Source organism: Felis catus, chromosome B4 (assembly GCF_018350175.1).
Source record: "Felis catus isolate Fca126 chromosome B4, F.catus_Fca126_mat1.0, whole genome shotgun sequence".
Taxonomy (NCBI): domain Eukaryota; kingdom Metazoa; phylum Chordata; class Mammalia; order Carnivora; family Felidae; genus Felis; species Felis catus.
In genome coordinates this window covers 90,303,202-90,321,331 of record NC_058374.1, presented here as the reverse complement: position 1 = coordinate 90,321,331, position 18,130 = coordinate 90,303,202, and the positions used below count along the sequence as shown (strand labels likewise).

General features: G+C 40.2%; 1 protein-coding gene across 1 annotated transcript in view; it reads left to right on the top strand.

Moving 5' to 3' along the window:
* The window catches only part of WIF1 (WNT inhibitory factor 1), a 69,736-nt gene that overhangs the window by 24,975 nt on the left and 26,631 nt on the right, over nt 1–18,130 (top strand). The window contains exon 3 of the mRNA XM_003989002.5: nt 17,590–17,698. Within this exon, the coding sequence (XP_003989051.1) occupies nt 17,590–17,698 (109 nt within the window). The remainder of the gene's footprint in view (nt 1–17,589; nt 17,699–18,130) is intronic.

The following is an 18,130-nucleotide window of genomic DNA, read 5'->3' as shown; positions in this document are numbered from 1 at the left end:
GTGTGTGTGTAGGGCTTTGAAATTATTTTTATTAAATGAAGTTGGACAATTAAAATAGATTGGTAAATAGTTACAGTCTCTGCATTTAGGAATTATATATAATCAAATAGAGAAGATACGGAATCAAATATCACGTGTTTTAACGTAGATGGTACAATGAAGGCATTGCGAGTCAGTAATTCAAATTTTAATTGGAAAGCTAGTAACATATTTACAAGTGCAGAAGTTTTATAAAGTGACAGTAGAGTCACAAAGATTACTTTAATGGTGCTATTTTGAACTAAGGAATCTAACGGTTTATAAATTTGCTGGAAATTAGCTTGGCAACTTTTTTCTATTGAACTATAGTTGACACACTGTGTTACATTATTTTCAGGTGTACAACATAGTGATTCGACAAGTGTGTGTCTTTTGCCATGTTCACCACAAGTGTAGCTACCAGCTGTCACCATAAAACGCCATTACAATACCATTGATTATATTCCATATGCTGTATGTTTTATTCCTGTAACGTATCCACTCTATAACTGGAAGCCTGGATCTCCCATTCCCCTCCCCTTTGGCAATTTTCAGATATGCTCCCAAAAAAATGGTACTTCATGGTAACAGGCAACAGCACTAAGGTGACACTGTTGGGGGTAGTAATAGTTGTGAAGAGAGGGTGAAGATACAAAAATAACTCCTTTGATGTGTCCCCCAACTTTATTTATTGGTTTTGGCTTTATAGTCTCATCTCTCCTTAAAGATCTGATGTTTAGTCTAAAAGGATGGGACTCCTCTTTCCTTGCATATCTTTCATTCTGTCGTTAAATGTTCCTTCAATTCAGACTTCTTCTTTGTCCCCTTCAATCCATCAGAGAACTCTGTTGGTTTGTTTTGGTTTTTGTTTTTAACTACTGTGACCATGGGTTAGATACTTTTCTTCCCAAGTCTTTTTTTTGCATGCATACTGCCCTTCCTCCCAAAGTGAAGCCAATTAAACTACCCTAAACACTTACATTTTAAATTTAGTAATAGTATAATTTAGCTTAACGAGAGAGAGGAGTAAATACCAATCTTAGATAATGTAGATAATGGGATAACGGCTTCCTAGCCTTTCCTAAGTGAATATATTTTCTACTTATGTTTTTAATCGTTTGCTGGAGGTCTTTTTCCCCCTGAACTATTTTTTAAAGCACACAAGCTACACAATTAAGTAAAAACTTAACTGGCTTTGATTAAATTGCTTTGCACAAGTGAGTGTCTATTGGATTGGGGAGAAATATTTATTTATCCTTTTAAGCTTTCCAAAAATCCTGCCTGTTAATGTACCCACACGCAAGTTCAGGGGCCCGAAGAGTTCAAGGCTGACAGTAGCTGTGAAAAGTTTCATAGCCTTTTAAGAAAGTTCAACAGCTATGTTTGGGGAAGAAATATATGTATTATGCAAGACTGCTAGCTAATGCAGAGATTGTTACATATGGAATTCATAAAGGTCCAATTACAGGACCATCACTGTTTGCCATGGTTTTAACTTATGTAAGTTATTGATTATACTTTCATGAGATCATAATCAAAAGGTTATTCTTTGGTAATGGTGTGTTAGAAGAGCTTTATCCTGAACTTCAAAGCCATCCTCTGAGCCCCAAGAACAAAGGCTGAGAAGTTTGAACCAGGGCCAGAATCAGTCTGTATGAGTTAACGATGTTCCAGACCATCCGGGAGCCGAATCAACCCATCCACGTGCATGAACTTTCTCTCATCACATCAAATCAACAGTCATCACTAAAAGATGACAGTTGATTCAGCTTTAATGTGCTTTTTTTTTTCTTTAATGACTCAGCTTGACTAACTATGGTGTCTGCTCACATCCACCTCATTACCCATTTATTTTAACTGTAAAGTACTGTCGTTCACTATATGCTCTCTGGAGAGTCATGGTCATTAACTAGGTTTACATCTAGGAAGGGAAATTGAAAGTCCTAAGGAATTTACAGCAAATAATTCTTAGAAATGAGAAAGCTAATGCATAACATATAATAATTAAAAAGAAATAGAAGAGGGCTCACATTTGTGCTAATATTCCGCATATGTTAAGTGGGCAAAATAGAAAGACAGTGAGGTTACCAACGGAAATATGCTGCCTCCTCTTTGGTTCCTACCTAAGATCCTTATGTAAGGACCCGAGGCTTAAAACTATTACACCAAATAAGCAAAATGCCACCGTGTGTGATCACATTGTGCAGTCTTTACTGATTCTCACAGCAGGCCCTGTAAACCTACTGTATAGGTGACTTTCTCCCTGGGCCTTTGGATGACTCCTCAGGCAGATCCTGGACTTTCTCTACTTAGCCAACGATAATAAAATGCCTTCTGATTACTTTAGTGCTAAGATTATTCTTATTTCAGTAATTAAAATATCCACTGCTCTGTAGTTAAAATTCCAGACTGCGTTCAGAGTTAAAACCCCTCCCCTCCCTTAGCTGCAGCCTGGAAGGCACCATGATTGACTCTTCTCCAACTCCTCTAGGGCTGAAAGGCTGGGGGGCAGGTGGGGGGCCTGGGAAACAGAGACAAGAGATAAGAGACAGGGCTTTGGTGTCGCGTACAGTTTCCTGTGGTCCCAGAGGATGTTTAGAGCTGATCTTGTTACTGTGGGCACTTTCTGGGGTTCCTCCACTGGGAGTATTGGGTTCCTTTGCCTGTGATGGAGGGCTGCTTCCCGTCCTGCTGGATGCTGAAAAACACACTGCCCTGCCCGCTCGGGTCCTGCCACACTGGCCTCCTTCTCTTTTCTGAATGTGCCAGGTACCTTCCCACCTGAGGGGCTTGGTACCATGATTCTTTCTGCTGGTGTGCACTTCCTTCAGATGTGCTCAATGTGTTCGGTTATTTACAAGTTTTCCAACACTCACACTTACTCACTTGTATTGATATAAAAAGTTTTCTGACAAAGACAGCTACGGAGAGTATGTGGTTTTAAAAGTACTGGTTTAAATCAGTAGTACATATTACCTGTATTGTGTAGCACAGCGTTAGGCAAGGTGAGGGTTGCAGAAGAGGTCTCAGTCTCTCTCTTTGAGAAACTCTAATAATAATACTCTTGATCTGAACTTACTAAAGGAAATAAGAGTATTTACTCCTGTTTAAATTAAACTCAATGTTTTATCTCATACAACCAACTTCTTGTATGAATATCTGAGTAGAAAGAAATCATGTAATCGGTAAAATTATGGTTAAATTATACTGTGCTTATATTTCCAAAACACATTTGATTTTCCTAGATCTTGCCTTTTACCCTACAGATCAATCTCAGCCAACAGCTCTGACCCTGGCAAAGATTTTAAAGTAAATTAATTCTAATTAATAACAAAAATGTTACCAAATTGAAACATGAACAGAAGAATGTCATTATGTTAGCTGAACGTTCTTCTTTCTTTCTTTGACTCATCCAATTTATTTATCCAATGTCTCCATTTATTGAGCCCTTTCAATGTGCCAGGCACTGCTCTAGGTACTGAAAATACAGCAGTGAACACAAGAGAGTGATGGCCCTTGTAAAGCTTAGGAGGAGATACGTAATTTGTTAAATGTTTAAATGGACATATATCAAGTGATGATAAGTCCTAGTGAAAAACGTAAAGCGGAGAATAAGAATATGCATGGTGGGGGCTGCTGTGTCCGAGAGGATGGTCAGGCAAGGCTGCTTGGATGAGATGACATTTTACTAGAAAGGAATAAAATTTAAAAGGGGGTAAGCTATGTGGCTGTCTGGGGGAAAAGCGCCCCAGCAGAAGGCATAGTTAGTGCCAGGTCCCTCCGACGGGAGTGTACCTGGCACATTAAGAAGCAGTAAGAAAACCAGCATGGCAGGACCAGAGTGAGCGGGGAGCTACAGCTAATGAGCATGCAGCCCGGGGGGAAGCATCACTGTATCACTTGCGATGTGTTATTGTCTATGAATTAAAGCTTATTCATTCAACACAAATGCCAGTATTCGCTGTTTTTCTTTATTAAAAAGCTTTTTATTGAGGCACCTGGGTAGCTCAGTCTGTTAAGCAACCCGACTCTTGATTTCGGCTCAGGTCATGATCTCACGGTTCATAAGTTTGAGCCCCACGTCGGGCTCTGCACTGGCAGCCTGGAGTCTGGTTGGCATTCTCTCCCTCTCTCCCTCTGCCTCTCTCCCCTCATGCTCTCGCTCTCTCTCTCTCAAAATAAATAAACTTTAATTTTTTTTTTTAACGTTTATTTATTTTTGGGACAGAGAGAGACAGAGCATGAACGGGGGAAGGGCAGAGAGAAGGGAGACACAGAATCGGAAACAGGCTCCAGGCTCTGAGCCATCAGCCCAGAGCCCGACGCGGGGCTCGAACTCACAGACCGCGAGATCGTGACCTGGCTGAAGTCGGACGCTTAACCGACTGCGCCACCCAGGCGCCCCAAAATAAATAAACTTTAAAAAAAGCATTTTATTATGGAGAATTTCGAGCATATACAAATATTGAGAGAATAGAAAAATGAGCAGCCATTTATCCATCACCCAGATTTAAGAATCATTAATTCATGGCCATCCATGTTTTATCTATACTCCCTACCCATGCCCCCCTCCCATAGTATATTTTGAAATAATCTCAGGTGTCATGTAATTTTATCTATTAATATTTTAGTATGTATCTATAAAAGATAAAAAAAGTTTTTTCAAAAATCCCCCAAACCATTAAAAGTAATTCTTTAACATCATCAAATATCTGGTTAGTGTTTAAATTTCCAACTATTGCCCATACGTTTTTAAAGGTTCGTTTATTTGAATGAGAATCCAAGAAAGGTGCACACCCTGTGCCCACTAATCTTTAGGTTTCTCCTCCATCTCTCTCTTTCCTTATTCTTTCAAATTTTTGTTGAGGACCCTGGGTGTTTGACCCATAGTGTCTCATAGCCTGGATTTCATTGATTATATCTTTGTGGTGTAGTTTTACTTATTCTTCTATCCTACAAATTCCCTGTAGGATCATAGTCAATAAGACATTTCTCATTTGTTTTAAAGCTAAAGAAATACGGTAACTCCAATTTTACCTATTTACGCTAACCTCACCGGTAAGCCCACAGCTGCACTAAACAGAAAAGGAAAATATTTTTTAGACTTTTTTCACAGCCCCTTGTTCCTTATGAACTCTACTCCTAGGCCCACAGCACATAGCTGATTCCTTCAGGACCCATGGGAACCCCTTGATCACATTCCTCTAGCCCCAAACACTCAGAAATCCTCAGAATGTTCCTTTCTACCTGTGGATTCTTCCACTGTCTAGAAACTCCCCCTAGCGTGCCCCAGCAGTAAGAGAATTGTGTATTGATCCTGTTTATAATGACTACCATTTGTTGAAAGCTTCCCATGTGTCAACATTGGTTACCTACTTTAGCCATTACTTTCATCCTTGCAAAAACACCACAGAGTATGTGCTGGCCCCACTTCGGTTCCTCAAGCTTGCCAAAGTCCTGCCAGAGCTTACGCACCTGATCTTACCTCTGCCAAAAATGTTGCCCCCTGTCACCTGTTCAACGTCTGCCCCATAAGCAGATATCAGTTCTGCCATTCTTTCTCAGGCAAGCCTTTCTTGACAACTAGGCAAGCTAAGCCTAATTACATATTCCCAAAATGCTACATGCTTCTCCCCTAAAGCATCTTATTACGGTCTTAATTTTTTTAGTTATTTGGTTAATGACCAACTCCCTTTCAGTCTGCTAGCTCCATAAGCATAAATACTAGATCTGTTTTTGGTCTTCCTTGGCATTGTAGGTGTATACAATGTCTTTTGCCTGCCACACTCAATAGATAAGAGGCTAGGACTATGCCCAAGACCAACTGGTAAGTAATGGAATGAGAATTCAAGCCAAGTTGGTCTTACTGTAGCCCAGATTTCACCCATATTCACCCCAGCCTGTGGATGTTGTTATTTTGGACTGTTAGCAGTCTCCATGGAGAGCCAGCTCAGGACCAGCTTCAGTCTCCTTGTGCATGGCCCCGTTATCTCCTATTTCTTGCTGACTTGTGATTGGGATGCCAGTGTCTACCTCTCTCAATCAAGGGTTCACAAGTATCCTGGGCTTCTGTTTCATTTAAAGTCAGAAGTTTCATGACTGGGAATGGACATGGTAAGATGTGATTTACCTATATTTTTAGGGTATGAATAGTTTGACTCAAAGCTTGAATTTATTTTTTATAAAAAGCTTTTATGCCACCAAAACTGTTAGTCACTGGGGATTCAAACAAAAATAGACAAAGTCCCTTCCATAGAGGAGAATTTAATGGGGAAGACAAGTAAACAGATTGTTACTGTAAGTACAATAGTAAAGATAAGGGGCAAAGTGCAGGAAAGAAGAATCTGGGATGGGAAAGTTTTACCAAAGAGATGATATTTTACCTGTGCCTGGAGAGGTAAGTCAAAGTCTGCTTGGTGGACAAGAGAAGGGAGTGGACGTTCCGGGCATAGAGTAGGGAGCAGGATTCAGGAGAGAGCATGGCAGTTCAGTGGACTTAAAGCTTACTGGACCTAAGATTGGATTCAAAGTTTGCTGGAACTAAGATGTGAGAGAAGAGGCCGGTGGTCAGAGCCAAACGTAAAGCTGTCGCTAAACTCTTCCTCGTGATTAGAAACTATTAAGAGTTTCACGTGGGAGTAGTGGTGTGGCCCAGTTGGCATTTATGAGGAAAAAATCGATGATAGTGTAGCCTGGAAGGCATAAATCCGGATAGCATGAGTTAATGGGGAGATAGGTTAGCGGACAATTACGGGAGCCTGTGTGAGAAATGCCTGAATTTTGGTAGTAACAGTGGGAAGGAAAAGAAGGGAACAGATTTGAGAAATCAGGGATAGTTTGTGGAGATGCCTGGTCAGAAAAAAGTTAGGGGTATAGAAAGACTGCCAAGTTTGTTCCTTGGGTAATCAGGTATACAGTGCTCTCTAAAGAAATGTGAGTGCACAGGTTCATCAGGAAGGTGATGAGTTTGGTTCAAATAAATTAGGCCCAAGGAGAGATGTCTGGTAGACAGCTGCCGACATGAACTGAGAGCTAAGAAGAAGCATGGAAAGTGGAGATAAAAATCTGGAGGTCATTGAAATGGCGGTATAAAGTCACAGAAATAGATACAATACTTCAAGAAGAGAGCAGAGGCAAGAAGAGGAGAGCAGGAGTTGTTTCCTGGAAACATCAACATTTTAAGGCAGTGGCTCTTAACCATTTTTTTTTTCTTTTTGAATCATGGACTCCTTTAAGAATGTGAGGAGAGGGGCGCCTGGGTGGCACAGTCGGTTAAGCGTCCGACTTCAGCCAGGTCACGATCTCGCGGTCCGTGAGTTCGAGCCCCGCGTCGGGCTCTGGGCTGATGGCTCAGAGCCTGGAGCCTGTTTCCGATTCTGTGTCTCCCTCTCTCTCTCTGCCCCTCCCCCGTTCATGCTCTGTCTCTCTCTGTCCCAAAAATAAATAAACGTTAAAAAAAAAAGAATGTGAGGAGAGCCAGGGTCTGCTGTGCCCAGAAAAACAGTCACATATATATGAACACATAAGCTATGGTGTGTGGGCCCACCTTCAGAACTCTTTTTCCAGGTGCCATTATAGAAAGAGAAGCCTGGGAAGACCATTACAGAAAGATAGACAGGAGGAGAGGAGGAGTTCATGGACACTGCTGCTGATATAGGACAAAGAGAGAGAGAGAGAGAGGGAAGTTGATTATAATAAAAATTTTCAGAGAATACAGGAGAGATTAAGATGGAAAGTGCTCGTTGGCTGTAACAACCTGGAGGCCATCTGTGACCTTTTATGAAGACATTTTAATAGCGATGAGGGCACCAGCCTTACCTCAGTGAGCCGAAGACTGATGAGCAAGACCACTGCAGCCATGAGTATAGACTCCTCCGGAAGCATGGTGCTGACAGGAAGGAAGAAAGAGAGCCTCGTGGCGACAGGGTTGGGTTTTAACCTTTTAGTCCTATTAATATACATGAGGGACGATGGCATTATTGATAGAGCCAATCTCAGAGGATATGGGAAGGAAGCCGACTGAATGTGGATGTGGGCTATTTGTAGGTGGATGGAAGAAAAGTTGAGAGAATTCATGTGTAGCCATTTCTGTTTCCTTTGTGAATATGATCCAGTCATCAGTCGAGCAATGATAGCAGGGATGGGGCAGAGGACTTTGGGGGAAACTATGGAATTGGTGTGTGGGGGGAAGGGAAAGACCAGGCATGTTTAAAAGAATTGCTCAGGGGTGTCAGGGGGCAACTGAAGTTGGCCCCATAGATTTAGCCAGTCCTCAGATTATGGATTTTCATCATCAGTGTTCTCCAAGAAATTGCTTCAGCTCTGCCTCAGTTTCTCATTTTCTTATAAAGGATGAATAATGCATGTCTTAGTAACAGTTTTAAAATAGCAAGTATCTAGAGGAACTTAGAAGATTAAAAAGGATGATTACGCTGCATGTTCTAGGCAATGGCTTTTCCTGAAGTATAAAAATAAATTTATAGTGATGACTGCTATTTGAATCTTTTGCTAGTAACACTAGTTCCCTAAAATCTAAAACTAAAATTACAGACTTTTTTTTTTCTCTATTTGGTTTCTAGATAGGAACAGAGAAACTGGTCATCGGAGGCATCTTGTAACATAGTATCCTGATATATGAAATTGTGATTATATGGACAAAGAAGTCAAATTAAGGCATATCTCTTATTTACCAAAGTTTAATGCGTTTTTTTCAAAACATAAAGTCAAGAAGGAAAGTCTGGGTTTTTTTCTGGCTTTTATCAAGACGTAAGTTAACACTGTCCATGTGGTTTCAATAAAAGTATATTAAAGAATTTTAGAAAACTACCCGAAGCTAAAACTAAGACAAACATGACCTAATGGTAAATATTTTTAAAGTCATCACTGAGAACATCCACTGATATTTCTAAGTCAGTTAAAGATTTCCGAATACTTTTTATGGTGGAATGAAATAAATACACATCCCAGGAGACAACTCTACATTAAAAAGAACACTGAAAGAAACGGGACATCAGTCTTGCCCCTTTCAAGCTATTTATAGGTGCTACACAAATTTATTTCTACATTTTATAGAAGTCATTCTGTCCTAAAAAAAAATGTGATGTACTGAAGGTACACTGTTGTGTGAATTGCGTGAAGGCGAGAACAAGGGAATGAGATACTGACGAAGAATAAATGTACTCCATGATGTGTGAGGATAATCGCTCAGTTTTTAAACTATTATCAAAGAAATAGCTCTTAGCCAATTCTCTCTCCACCCACCCCCCCATATAAACAAATACCCAATGACTGCTTCTGAAGCTTTAAGAAAAGAAATATTCAAATGTACATCGTGAGATGAGAAGAAAAAAAACAGAGAAAGTACTCCTTTTCTTTTTTCAGAGCTGAAATCTCCCTCTCGTCTCCTCTAGAGCACCATGCATTCGAACCGCTGCCTCCTGAGCCCTTCCATGTTCTCCAATAATTACCATCCTAGCCAGGGGAAGCGTGTGGCTGTGCTCCCGAGGTTTCTCTTCCCACACCTCCTGTTTGGCCTGGCCCTAGTCCACTGGGTGCCAGCTGTGCCCCTTAGAACAAAGTTTTCTTTCCCCAGTCCCATTCCTTACCCCACCTGATAGTGTCCAATACTGGCCTTCTCAGTGCCCAATTCGGGGGTTGCCATTGACCCATAACTTTGCAGATGTTTGGATTAGGGCAGGCTCCCTGGGAGGAGGAGGTCCTTGTCCTAGAAGCCTTGAGGAATAAAGAGGAATGAAGCCTTCGGTAGCCTCACTGCTGCCTACGTTGCCCCTCCCGTGGAAAATTTTGGCAATCTGGTGAAAGCAGTGTGCTGAAGGGGGCTGTATTTTTAGAGCCCATTTTGTCTGCATACTGCATCCTTTTTCTTGGTCTTTAGAAGAGAAAAACCTCTTTTCCATTCCCCAATGCTTTGCTTCTCTGCTTTCTTGTTACCCCTCCCTCAAAAAATAAACATTAAAAACCCCTCGCTTTTGGTTTTATCCAACACAAAACGGCAATATAGTGCTCTATGACATTGGTTTTCTATCTTCAGGAATCTTAAAAGAGAGTGACTAGCCAGTGATTTGTCAGATAGCCAGGTCTGTTTCTGGTTTGCATGAGCAATGGTGATTCCAAACCAGAGGAGGAAAAGATGGAAAATGTCTTAGATATTTCAGATTCATGTGAAGCCAAACCCTGTGATCTCCTGCCAGTTTTAGTTTACAAAACTTTCATGGTCCCGGATGTGTTTACTTGGACTTTAAGTTTGAATATTACCATTATATTCCAATAGCTTTACTCCCTCAACCCCGCGCACTAACTGTGGTCGATGGCAGTGTATATAAAAATGATTACTGGAACAGAAGAACTAGGCTGATTGAAATTCTCTAAGCAATGTTCATTTCGTTATCAATTAAGCCAAAACCAGTGAGATAATTAAATAACTACTCTGCATGGGGAGGAGCTTTTTCTTTTGGTTTTGAAACAAGTTTTTCTTAGAGCCAGTTTCAAAAGACTTCAGGAAAAAAGTCTTTGTTGACATTTCACACTTTCTCAGTGACATTGTAATTGCATATTGTAATTAGACAAGGCAAAATTTATATAAATTTATACTATCTTACAAAATGCACAAACTTAAAATTATGTGAATTACATATAATTAAAATGATATATATGTAACTTATAGAAGAGATCCGGTCTCTTCTGGAAACATGAACCAGAAGAGCATTGGACAACATCATGTGTCATAACTGGACCTTGTCTACACTATCTGCCTATATTTATTCTGGGAGCCTCATTGCCAAGGTTTTGTCCCTAAACAAGCATAAAACAGTTACGAATTACACAGAGATTGGTTGGATATCAAATGTCAATGTTTGATTGCTCTTTTTTTCAAACATGTTCTCTATTCTCTACATATGCCGCAGTGACTGACCACACAGCAAAGGAAAAGGGAATCTTTTGACCCATAAAAGTAATTTAGCAATTACCGAAACAGAAAAGCTGATTCCTGTCGGTAAAATCAGAGGCTCATGCCCCTTCACCATAGCAGTGTGCCCTGGAGTGCACTGGGCTTACGCATCTGGATGCTTCTCAGTAGGTCATTCACTCATTCAGCAAATATTCATTAAATACCTGGTGTGCCCAATGCTGAGTGAATCCTTAGTAGTGTTGGGGGAAAGATAGAATCCCATCCTTAACCACAAAGAATCCAAACTGTACATGAAAATCCATGATCTCCACGTGGGAAAAGTTTAACAGTAATACAGGACAGTGTATGTTTAAGGGCTATGCTAGTTTGGGTCCTATTACCAGTCAGTGCAGGCGAAAACACTGGAATAGAGGTATGGCCTTGGTAATGTTTAGAGCACATCATCTGAGCCTCAGAAGAGGACCTCTGTTGGGGAGTAGTCTAAAATAAAGGAAATTTGGAGCCAGATTTTGAAGGACACTTGACAGGCTGAGGGCCCTATCCCAGAGATAAGGGGTGACAGGAAAGCATTGTGATATGGCAAAACCGATGTTTCCACTAGATATATTGGCTTCTGTTATAGCAGAGGTTTAAAAAAATTTTTTTTAATGTTTATTTATTTTTGAGACAGAGAGAGACACAGCATGAGTGGGGGAGGGGCAGAGAGAGAGGGAGACACAGAATCAGAAGCAGGCTCCAGGCTCCAAGCCATCAGCCCAGAGCCCGACGCAGGGCTCGAACTCGTGGACCGCGAGATCGTGACCTGAGCTGAAGTCAGACGCTCAACCGACTGAGCCACCCAGGCGCCCCATAGCAGAGGTTTTAAAGAGGGAAGCAAGAAAGATACTTCAGAAAATGTTCTAATAATGCCAACATGAGTAAACAAAGGCTGGGTTAAGGAGGAAGCAGTAGGAGTGAGAGGCAGGGACAGAATCAAAAGATTATACAAGGACAAAAAACAAGACTTTGGTGTCTGGCTATTGGGAGATGAGGTAGAGACAAGAAACAATGACTCAGGGGTTCAGTACTTTTGTTATTGGAAAAATGATAATACTGTTGACAGATACAAAGACATCGAGTCAGGAAGCTGGTTTGGGAAGATAAATGACTTAAGCTCCATGCACACAAGCATGGCCATGAGGCAGTGTGAATGGTTCACACTGAGCATCATTGCCCAAAAGGAAATAGTTCAACTTGTGAACGTGCATGAGTTTTATGATAGAATATAAAGAGAGAAGAGCGGAGGCCTGAGTCTTAGCGATTTTTATAGTCAGGAGCTGAGAGGAGAAGAGTTAATAAGGAAATGCAGGAAAATCAAGACACGGGAGAAGAATCCACAGAGTGTCACAGCATCCAAAGATAACGAGTTGTGAGTTTGAAGGATGAAATTTTGCAGGGAGGTGACAAGAAGAATGCCCAGGAAGAATGTGAGATCTGGCAATTTTTGGTCTAGACATTCAGGCGTCAGATTATTTTAAGCATTGGGCGTGTTTATTCATTTTGTTTGGGACTTTAACATTGAACTGTTTTCCTTTCATGCTTACTTTAGTAGATTTCTTCCTGCCCTTCACATACAGTGTAGGAACTATTTCAAATCCTCCTAGTAATTCTCACACTGAATGCCTGGCTAATCTGAACAAACATGCATGCTATAATAACACCAGGTTCTTGTGACAATTCAATGAACAGTGACTGGAGTGTAGTAAACACTCAATAAAAATTATTTGTAGATTTCAAACTTTACAACATCTATATGCTTTGTATCTACAAATCGCCTGAGATTTTTTTAGGACAACCCTGATCCCACTATTGCTTTAGTGTTCTCTCATGAACACTTAGGTTAGCATCATGATACATGAAGTCAAAAGAGGTTTGAGAGCCATGGTTTTATGAAAAACCTTTGATTCTTAACTCAGAGGTTCCTGTAATTATTGTGCTTACTAGATTAAGTATGCACCACAAACCCATAACTTCAAAGATGATAAATCCTGGATTCTCCCTGTTCCTCCCAATGTAGTTCTCTGCTTCCTCTCTCTGAGTCCACCCAAGAAAGAGTGCCAGCGTGAAGGGCCTTCTGAGTTTATTCCATTTTGCCGCTTAAATGATGTCTTCATCTCTTCTGGAAGGAACAACCTTAATAGTCAGCCAAGTTGCTTGGAAGCAAGTTAACTTGCTCCAGCACTCAACTCCTCTCTTGATAATATTTGGGTGTCTTTTATACTTCTCCATGAAAAGAAAATTTACTGCATGGCAAACCAGGCCAGCAAGATTTTTCAGCAACTTAATTTAGAAGTGAATTATTCTCCTGAATAGGCCCATTCTTTGTTTGAATACAAGGCGATCTTTTCATGTGTTTCTCAAATAAGCACCCTACTTACCTCTACCTGAGTTTCCATTAGTGTCATTTAATAAAACAAAATGTTCTTTTCCCTAATAGAGGTTTCATGCTCTCCAATATGCCACCTCCCTATTAGAGTTCATGCTCTGAGTTCCTTTTATCTAAGTAATAAATCTACAATCTCTGAAACTTGTTCCCAAACTTTAAAGCGAGCTCGCTGTTCTTTGGCCTAGAATGTAAGTTTTATTTGCCCCCAAATAAGTTTTTCCAGTGGAGAGGTTTGGGACCAAGACTGTTTATTATATTATAAATAAAGTAAAAACAGAAAGTCCTGTCTAGAACTGAAAATATGACATTATAAATCTATCGCTTATTTCATCAGCCATTTTAACTTTGAGGGAAATATTTTAGCTATTTAAGTTAATACTTAAGTTAAATGAGGAATATATGCCATCTCTACCACAAGGTGATGATAATCTATTTGTAGAAATATTTATATGGTACTCGTGGTTTGGGTAGATCCGTTTATAATGACAAAGTGAAACTTTGAAAGAAGTCAGTGTCAAGATCAGAGACAAAGCGTTAGTCAATTTCTTTCCTCCTTTTTTCCTTCTTTTTTTATTGTGCAACTGCAGCTTTTTTTTTGTTAATGTTTATTTGTTTTTGAGAGAGAGCCGGAGCATGAGTGGGGGAGGAGCAGAGAGAGAGGGAGACACCAAATCCAAAGCAGACTCTAGGCTCTGAGTTGTCAGCACAGAGCTTGACGTGGGGCTTGAACCCCTGAACCATGAGATCATGACCCCAGCCAAAGTCAGATGCTTAACCGACAGAGCCACCAGGCCCCCCAGGTTGGTCAATTTCTAAGTAGTTTCCACATTAGGATTTTTAAGAAGGCAATGAAAACAGATAGGCAAGCCCCTTTAAAAAATGTATACCAAGTATGAAGGAAATTATATATTTCAGAAATTATAGCATCATTATCATCTTCAGGAAGAAAGACGAACAAAAAAAAAGCTTTCTCTAGAAATTGCCTATTGCCAATAAAAATCCAAGCAAGAAACTGTTTTGACCAATTCCTGCCCTATGATATAGTCTTAGATTTGCAGTAGAAAAACTGATACTCGCTGATTCTCAGAGAAATCAAAGGGACACCCTACAGCCTCTAGTGTGAAATTCATTATTGATAAGAATGAGAATGTTAGCTGTCCAGACAAATCCATTAAACATCATATTGAGCAGTCATGCCAATGCGAATTACAAACTAATTAGCCAGCCTACTTCACGTGGCCAAACTCAAAAGCAACAACAGGACACCCAGAGGCTCTATGGAATTGTTTCTGGACCCTGAGTAAAACTCTCAGTTCCACATTCTTTGAACATCATCAAAAGTCTTTGAAAGACATGTTCAGAAGCTACGTTCTTAGTAAATGTTGTTTTCTTAAAGCAAGTACGCAAGCAAGAGATTTAAATCCAATTGTTACATGAGCACAGCCTACATAGAAGTCCAAAAAAAGAATATTTCATCTGTGATTAGAGAATTATTCAAACGGAGCCAATGATTATCATCATCCACACAGAACTGAAAGCAGGATACATAATAAATGTTTGGTTTTAAATAAATGGGTTTATTTCACTATAAAAGGCAAGGAACCCCATGTAGAAAATTTGGAAAAGAGGGAAAAGGAAAAAAATCAGTTAGCATCAATCATACACAATCATTGTTTTAATATTGATGGCTAGTCTTTCATCCTTTTTCTTAGTAACACACAAAAAAATTAACTTATTTTTAATTATATTTTTATTAATTCTCTTTTAAAGTATATCACCCATATAGAGGTAGATTTCATTTATAAAGTGATGGAGCTCAAAGATAGAATTATGAGCAGCAAATGACGACCTGTTGAGTGGTATTTGAAGCAATCCAGCCACTGAAATGTTTCATTTTCAGCATGTTTGTGTTCTGCCCACTCAGCTCTTTTCCATCATTATATGTACTGTTACTGCAAGTGTTAAACGTTGGGACCTCATGTGCATTACGCAGGCGTTTGTTATGTTATTGTTGTTGTTATTACTGTACTTAATAATGCAAATAAACCAAAGTTATGAATTACAAGGGCATGTATCACTAAATCCTTTCACAATGCCAAGTGAAATATATTTTAGAACCAAATGTCAAGTGATAAACATTATCCAGTAAAGTGTAGAGGGAAGTGCAGCTGGCAGAGCCATTTAAAACACCCGGATTGGGGCGCCTGGGTGGCTCAGTCGGTTAAGCGTCCGACTTCAGCCAGGTCACGATCTCACGGTCCGTGAATTCGAGCCCCGCGTCGGGCTCTGGGCTGATGGCTCGGAGCCTGGAGCCTGTTTCCGATTCTGTGTCTCCCTCTCTCTCTGCCCCTCCCCCATTCATGCTCTGTCTCTCTCTGTCCCAAAAATAAATAAATGTTGAAAAAAAAAAATAAAAAAATAAAAAAAAAATAAAACACCCGGATTCATGAAACACTATCTGAGAAGTAGCCCACTTTGAAGAGTTGTCAGTTTACCACAAGGTCGGAAATAACGTTCTCTTTTTCAAAGGAATTCATTCCAAACTGACTTACCTTTCCTGATGACACTTCTTTCCTTCATCAGACTTGCAGTCCTCTGCCTTTCCTCCATCAGGGTAGGAATTGACTCTATCCTCAGGGCCCTCCTGGTGAATGAATTTAATAAAATTAATTCATGGAAGTTTGTTACCAAGGACTCTTCATGGTGGTCTTCTGGAACACTGCCGCAACCCAAAGAAGGGGCCACAGTGGGAATTTAGTCAACTAAGGTGCTTCTTTTGGTCCAGTGAAACCAGGAAGTGTTTTCCAACACGCTGCAAGCATAGCCAACGTCCCCATAGCAGCTGAGATCACCCCTTTGCATTATCATCCTCCTGCAAAGTCCTTAACACCTAATACATTGATTCTATGACTTAGGGCAAAAAATTGTGTGAATGTCTAGCAGGTATCTCTTAATACCCTCCATACCGGGAAATAAATTTTATGCTGAATATAAAGAAAGGCCATATTCTTTTTTAAACTTCTTTGTAACCCATATTCATGTAATTAATAGTTTAGTTAACGAACCCATCCAAATTCTGTATATCTCTACAGATAACTGCAGAACCACTCAGCTTGCCTCTCATTTTGGCATCTACACTATTTACTGATTTTTCTTTTTTTTTTTTTAATTTTTTTTTTCAACGTTTATTTATTTTTGGGACAGAGAGAGACAGAGCATGAACGGGGGAGGGGCAGAGAGAGAGAGGGAGACACAGAATCGGAAACAGGCTCCAGGCTCTGAGCCATCAGCCCAGAGCCCGACGCGGGGCTCGAACTCACGGACCGCGAGATCGTGACCTGGCTGAAGTCGGACGCTTAACCGACTGCGCCACCCAGGCGCCCCTACTGATTTTTCTTTAATCCCAAGCAAGAACACATTGTTTCTATCACAAATCTTTTGCATAACCCAGTTGAGAATCAGTTAAGCATCAAAGCTCTCCAGTGAGATCAGACTTCGCTGGTTTCAGCGTTTCATGGATATTCAAGTAGGAGGAATTATTCTTCTCTACTAGACTTAGTGGGAAAATTTAAATGTTTAGAATGTAAAATTTTACCACTCGTTGCCATATTGCGGCAGTGGCTTTTGCACTTTGAGGCTTTTCTCTCCATAATTAAATTGAGACATTAAATGTAATCCTGCCAAAGGGAATGGCACTGAAAAATAAATCTCAACAGCAAAATCGTTAAATTTTGGACTTTAATATCTTCTTTTGCCAATAAGTTACTGCTTTCGTTCTCCCTTAGATCTTACAGCTTTCCAAATTCTGATCAAAAGACTTAAAGAATGACCCAAGAAGCCGAAGTGGATTGATTGTGTAAGGACTAACAGTTGCTTAATTGTTTTGACATCACTTGTTTCCTCAAGAGCATGTTTTTCCCAATCCTTTTAAAAGACAGCAACTAAGTAATATTAAGCGAAAAGGCTGCCTTGTGGATATTTTGGATAGATGTCATTAATGTTTTTAAAGCATCGCTTCTCTCCAGAGTCTAATTCCTAGAGTTCTAAAATCCAGAAGGACGAGTTTTGCCTACACAATTTTTTGGATGTCATGTGCTCCACCAGAGTTCCTGTAGTGAAAAATGTCACTTTCCCTTCAAAGGAATGACCAGTGAAGAAATGCCTTCTCAAGCTCCGTGGTTCCCATGGTACTGATTGTCATTGCCTTTTGTTGTAGGCAGAGTACTTCTATGAATTCCTGTCCTTACGCTCCCTGGATAAAGGCATCATGGCAGACCCAACTGTCAATGTCCCTCTGCTGGGAACAGTGCCTCACAAGGCATCAGGTGGGTGGTCTTTGCCTCGGAGGAAGGTTTACATTTAAAATGTAATGGGAATGGGAATAATATTTAAGATCCAGAAGTCGCCCATCAGAGGAATGAATTGTGGAATGTTTTCCTGAAGAGATCTGTTGATTTTAGGGCAGCTCGGCATGTTCCTGTCTCCTTTAGGCAAAACATTAGGACAGGAGTGACTAACTGGCAGTTTTATGATTTCCTAAAGACTCTACATAGCCCCAGTTGGTAAGTGACCACAGATTAAAGAAAGTCACCATATGAGATATATCTGGCCAATAAGTATGGAAAAAAAAAAGTGACTTGGGGCAGATGGAATCCAATCAAGAGAAACATCCTCAAAATGAGCATTGTATTAAATAGGAATTTGAAGGAGAGAAAAGACATGGAAAAATGGAAGAAAGGGGTTAATATTTGAGAGCT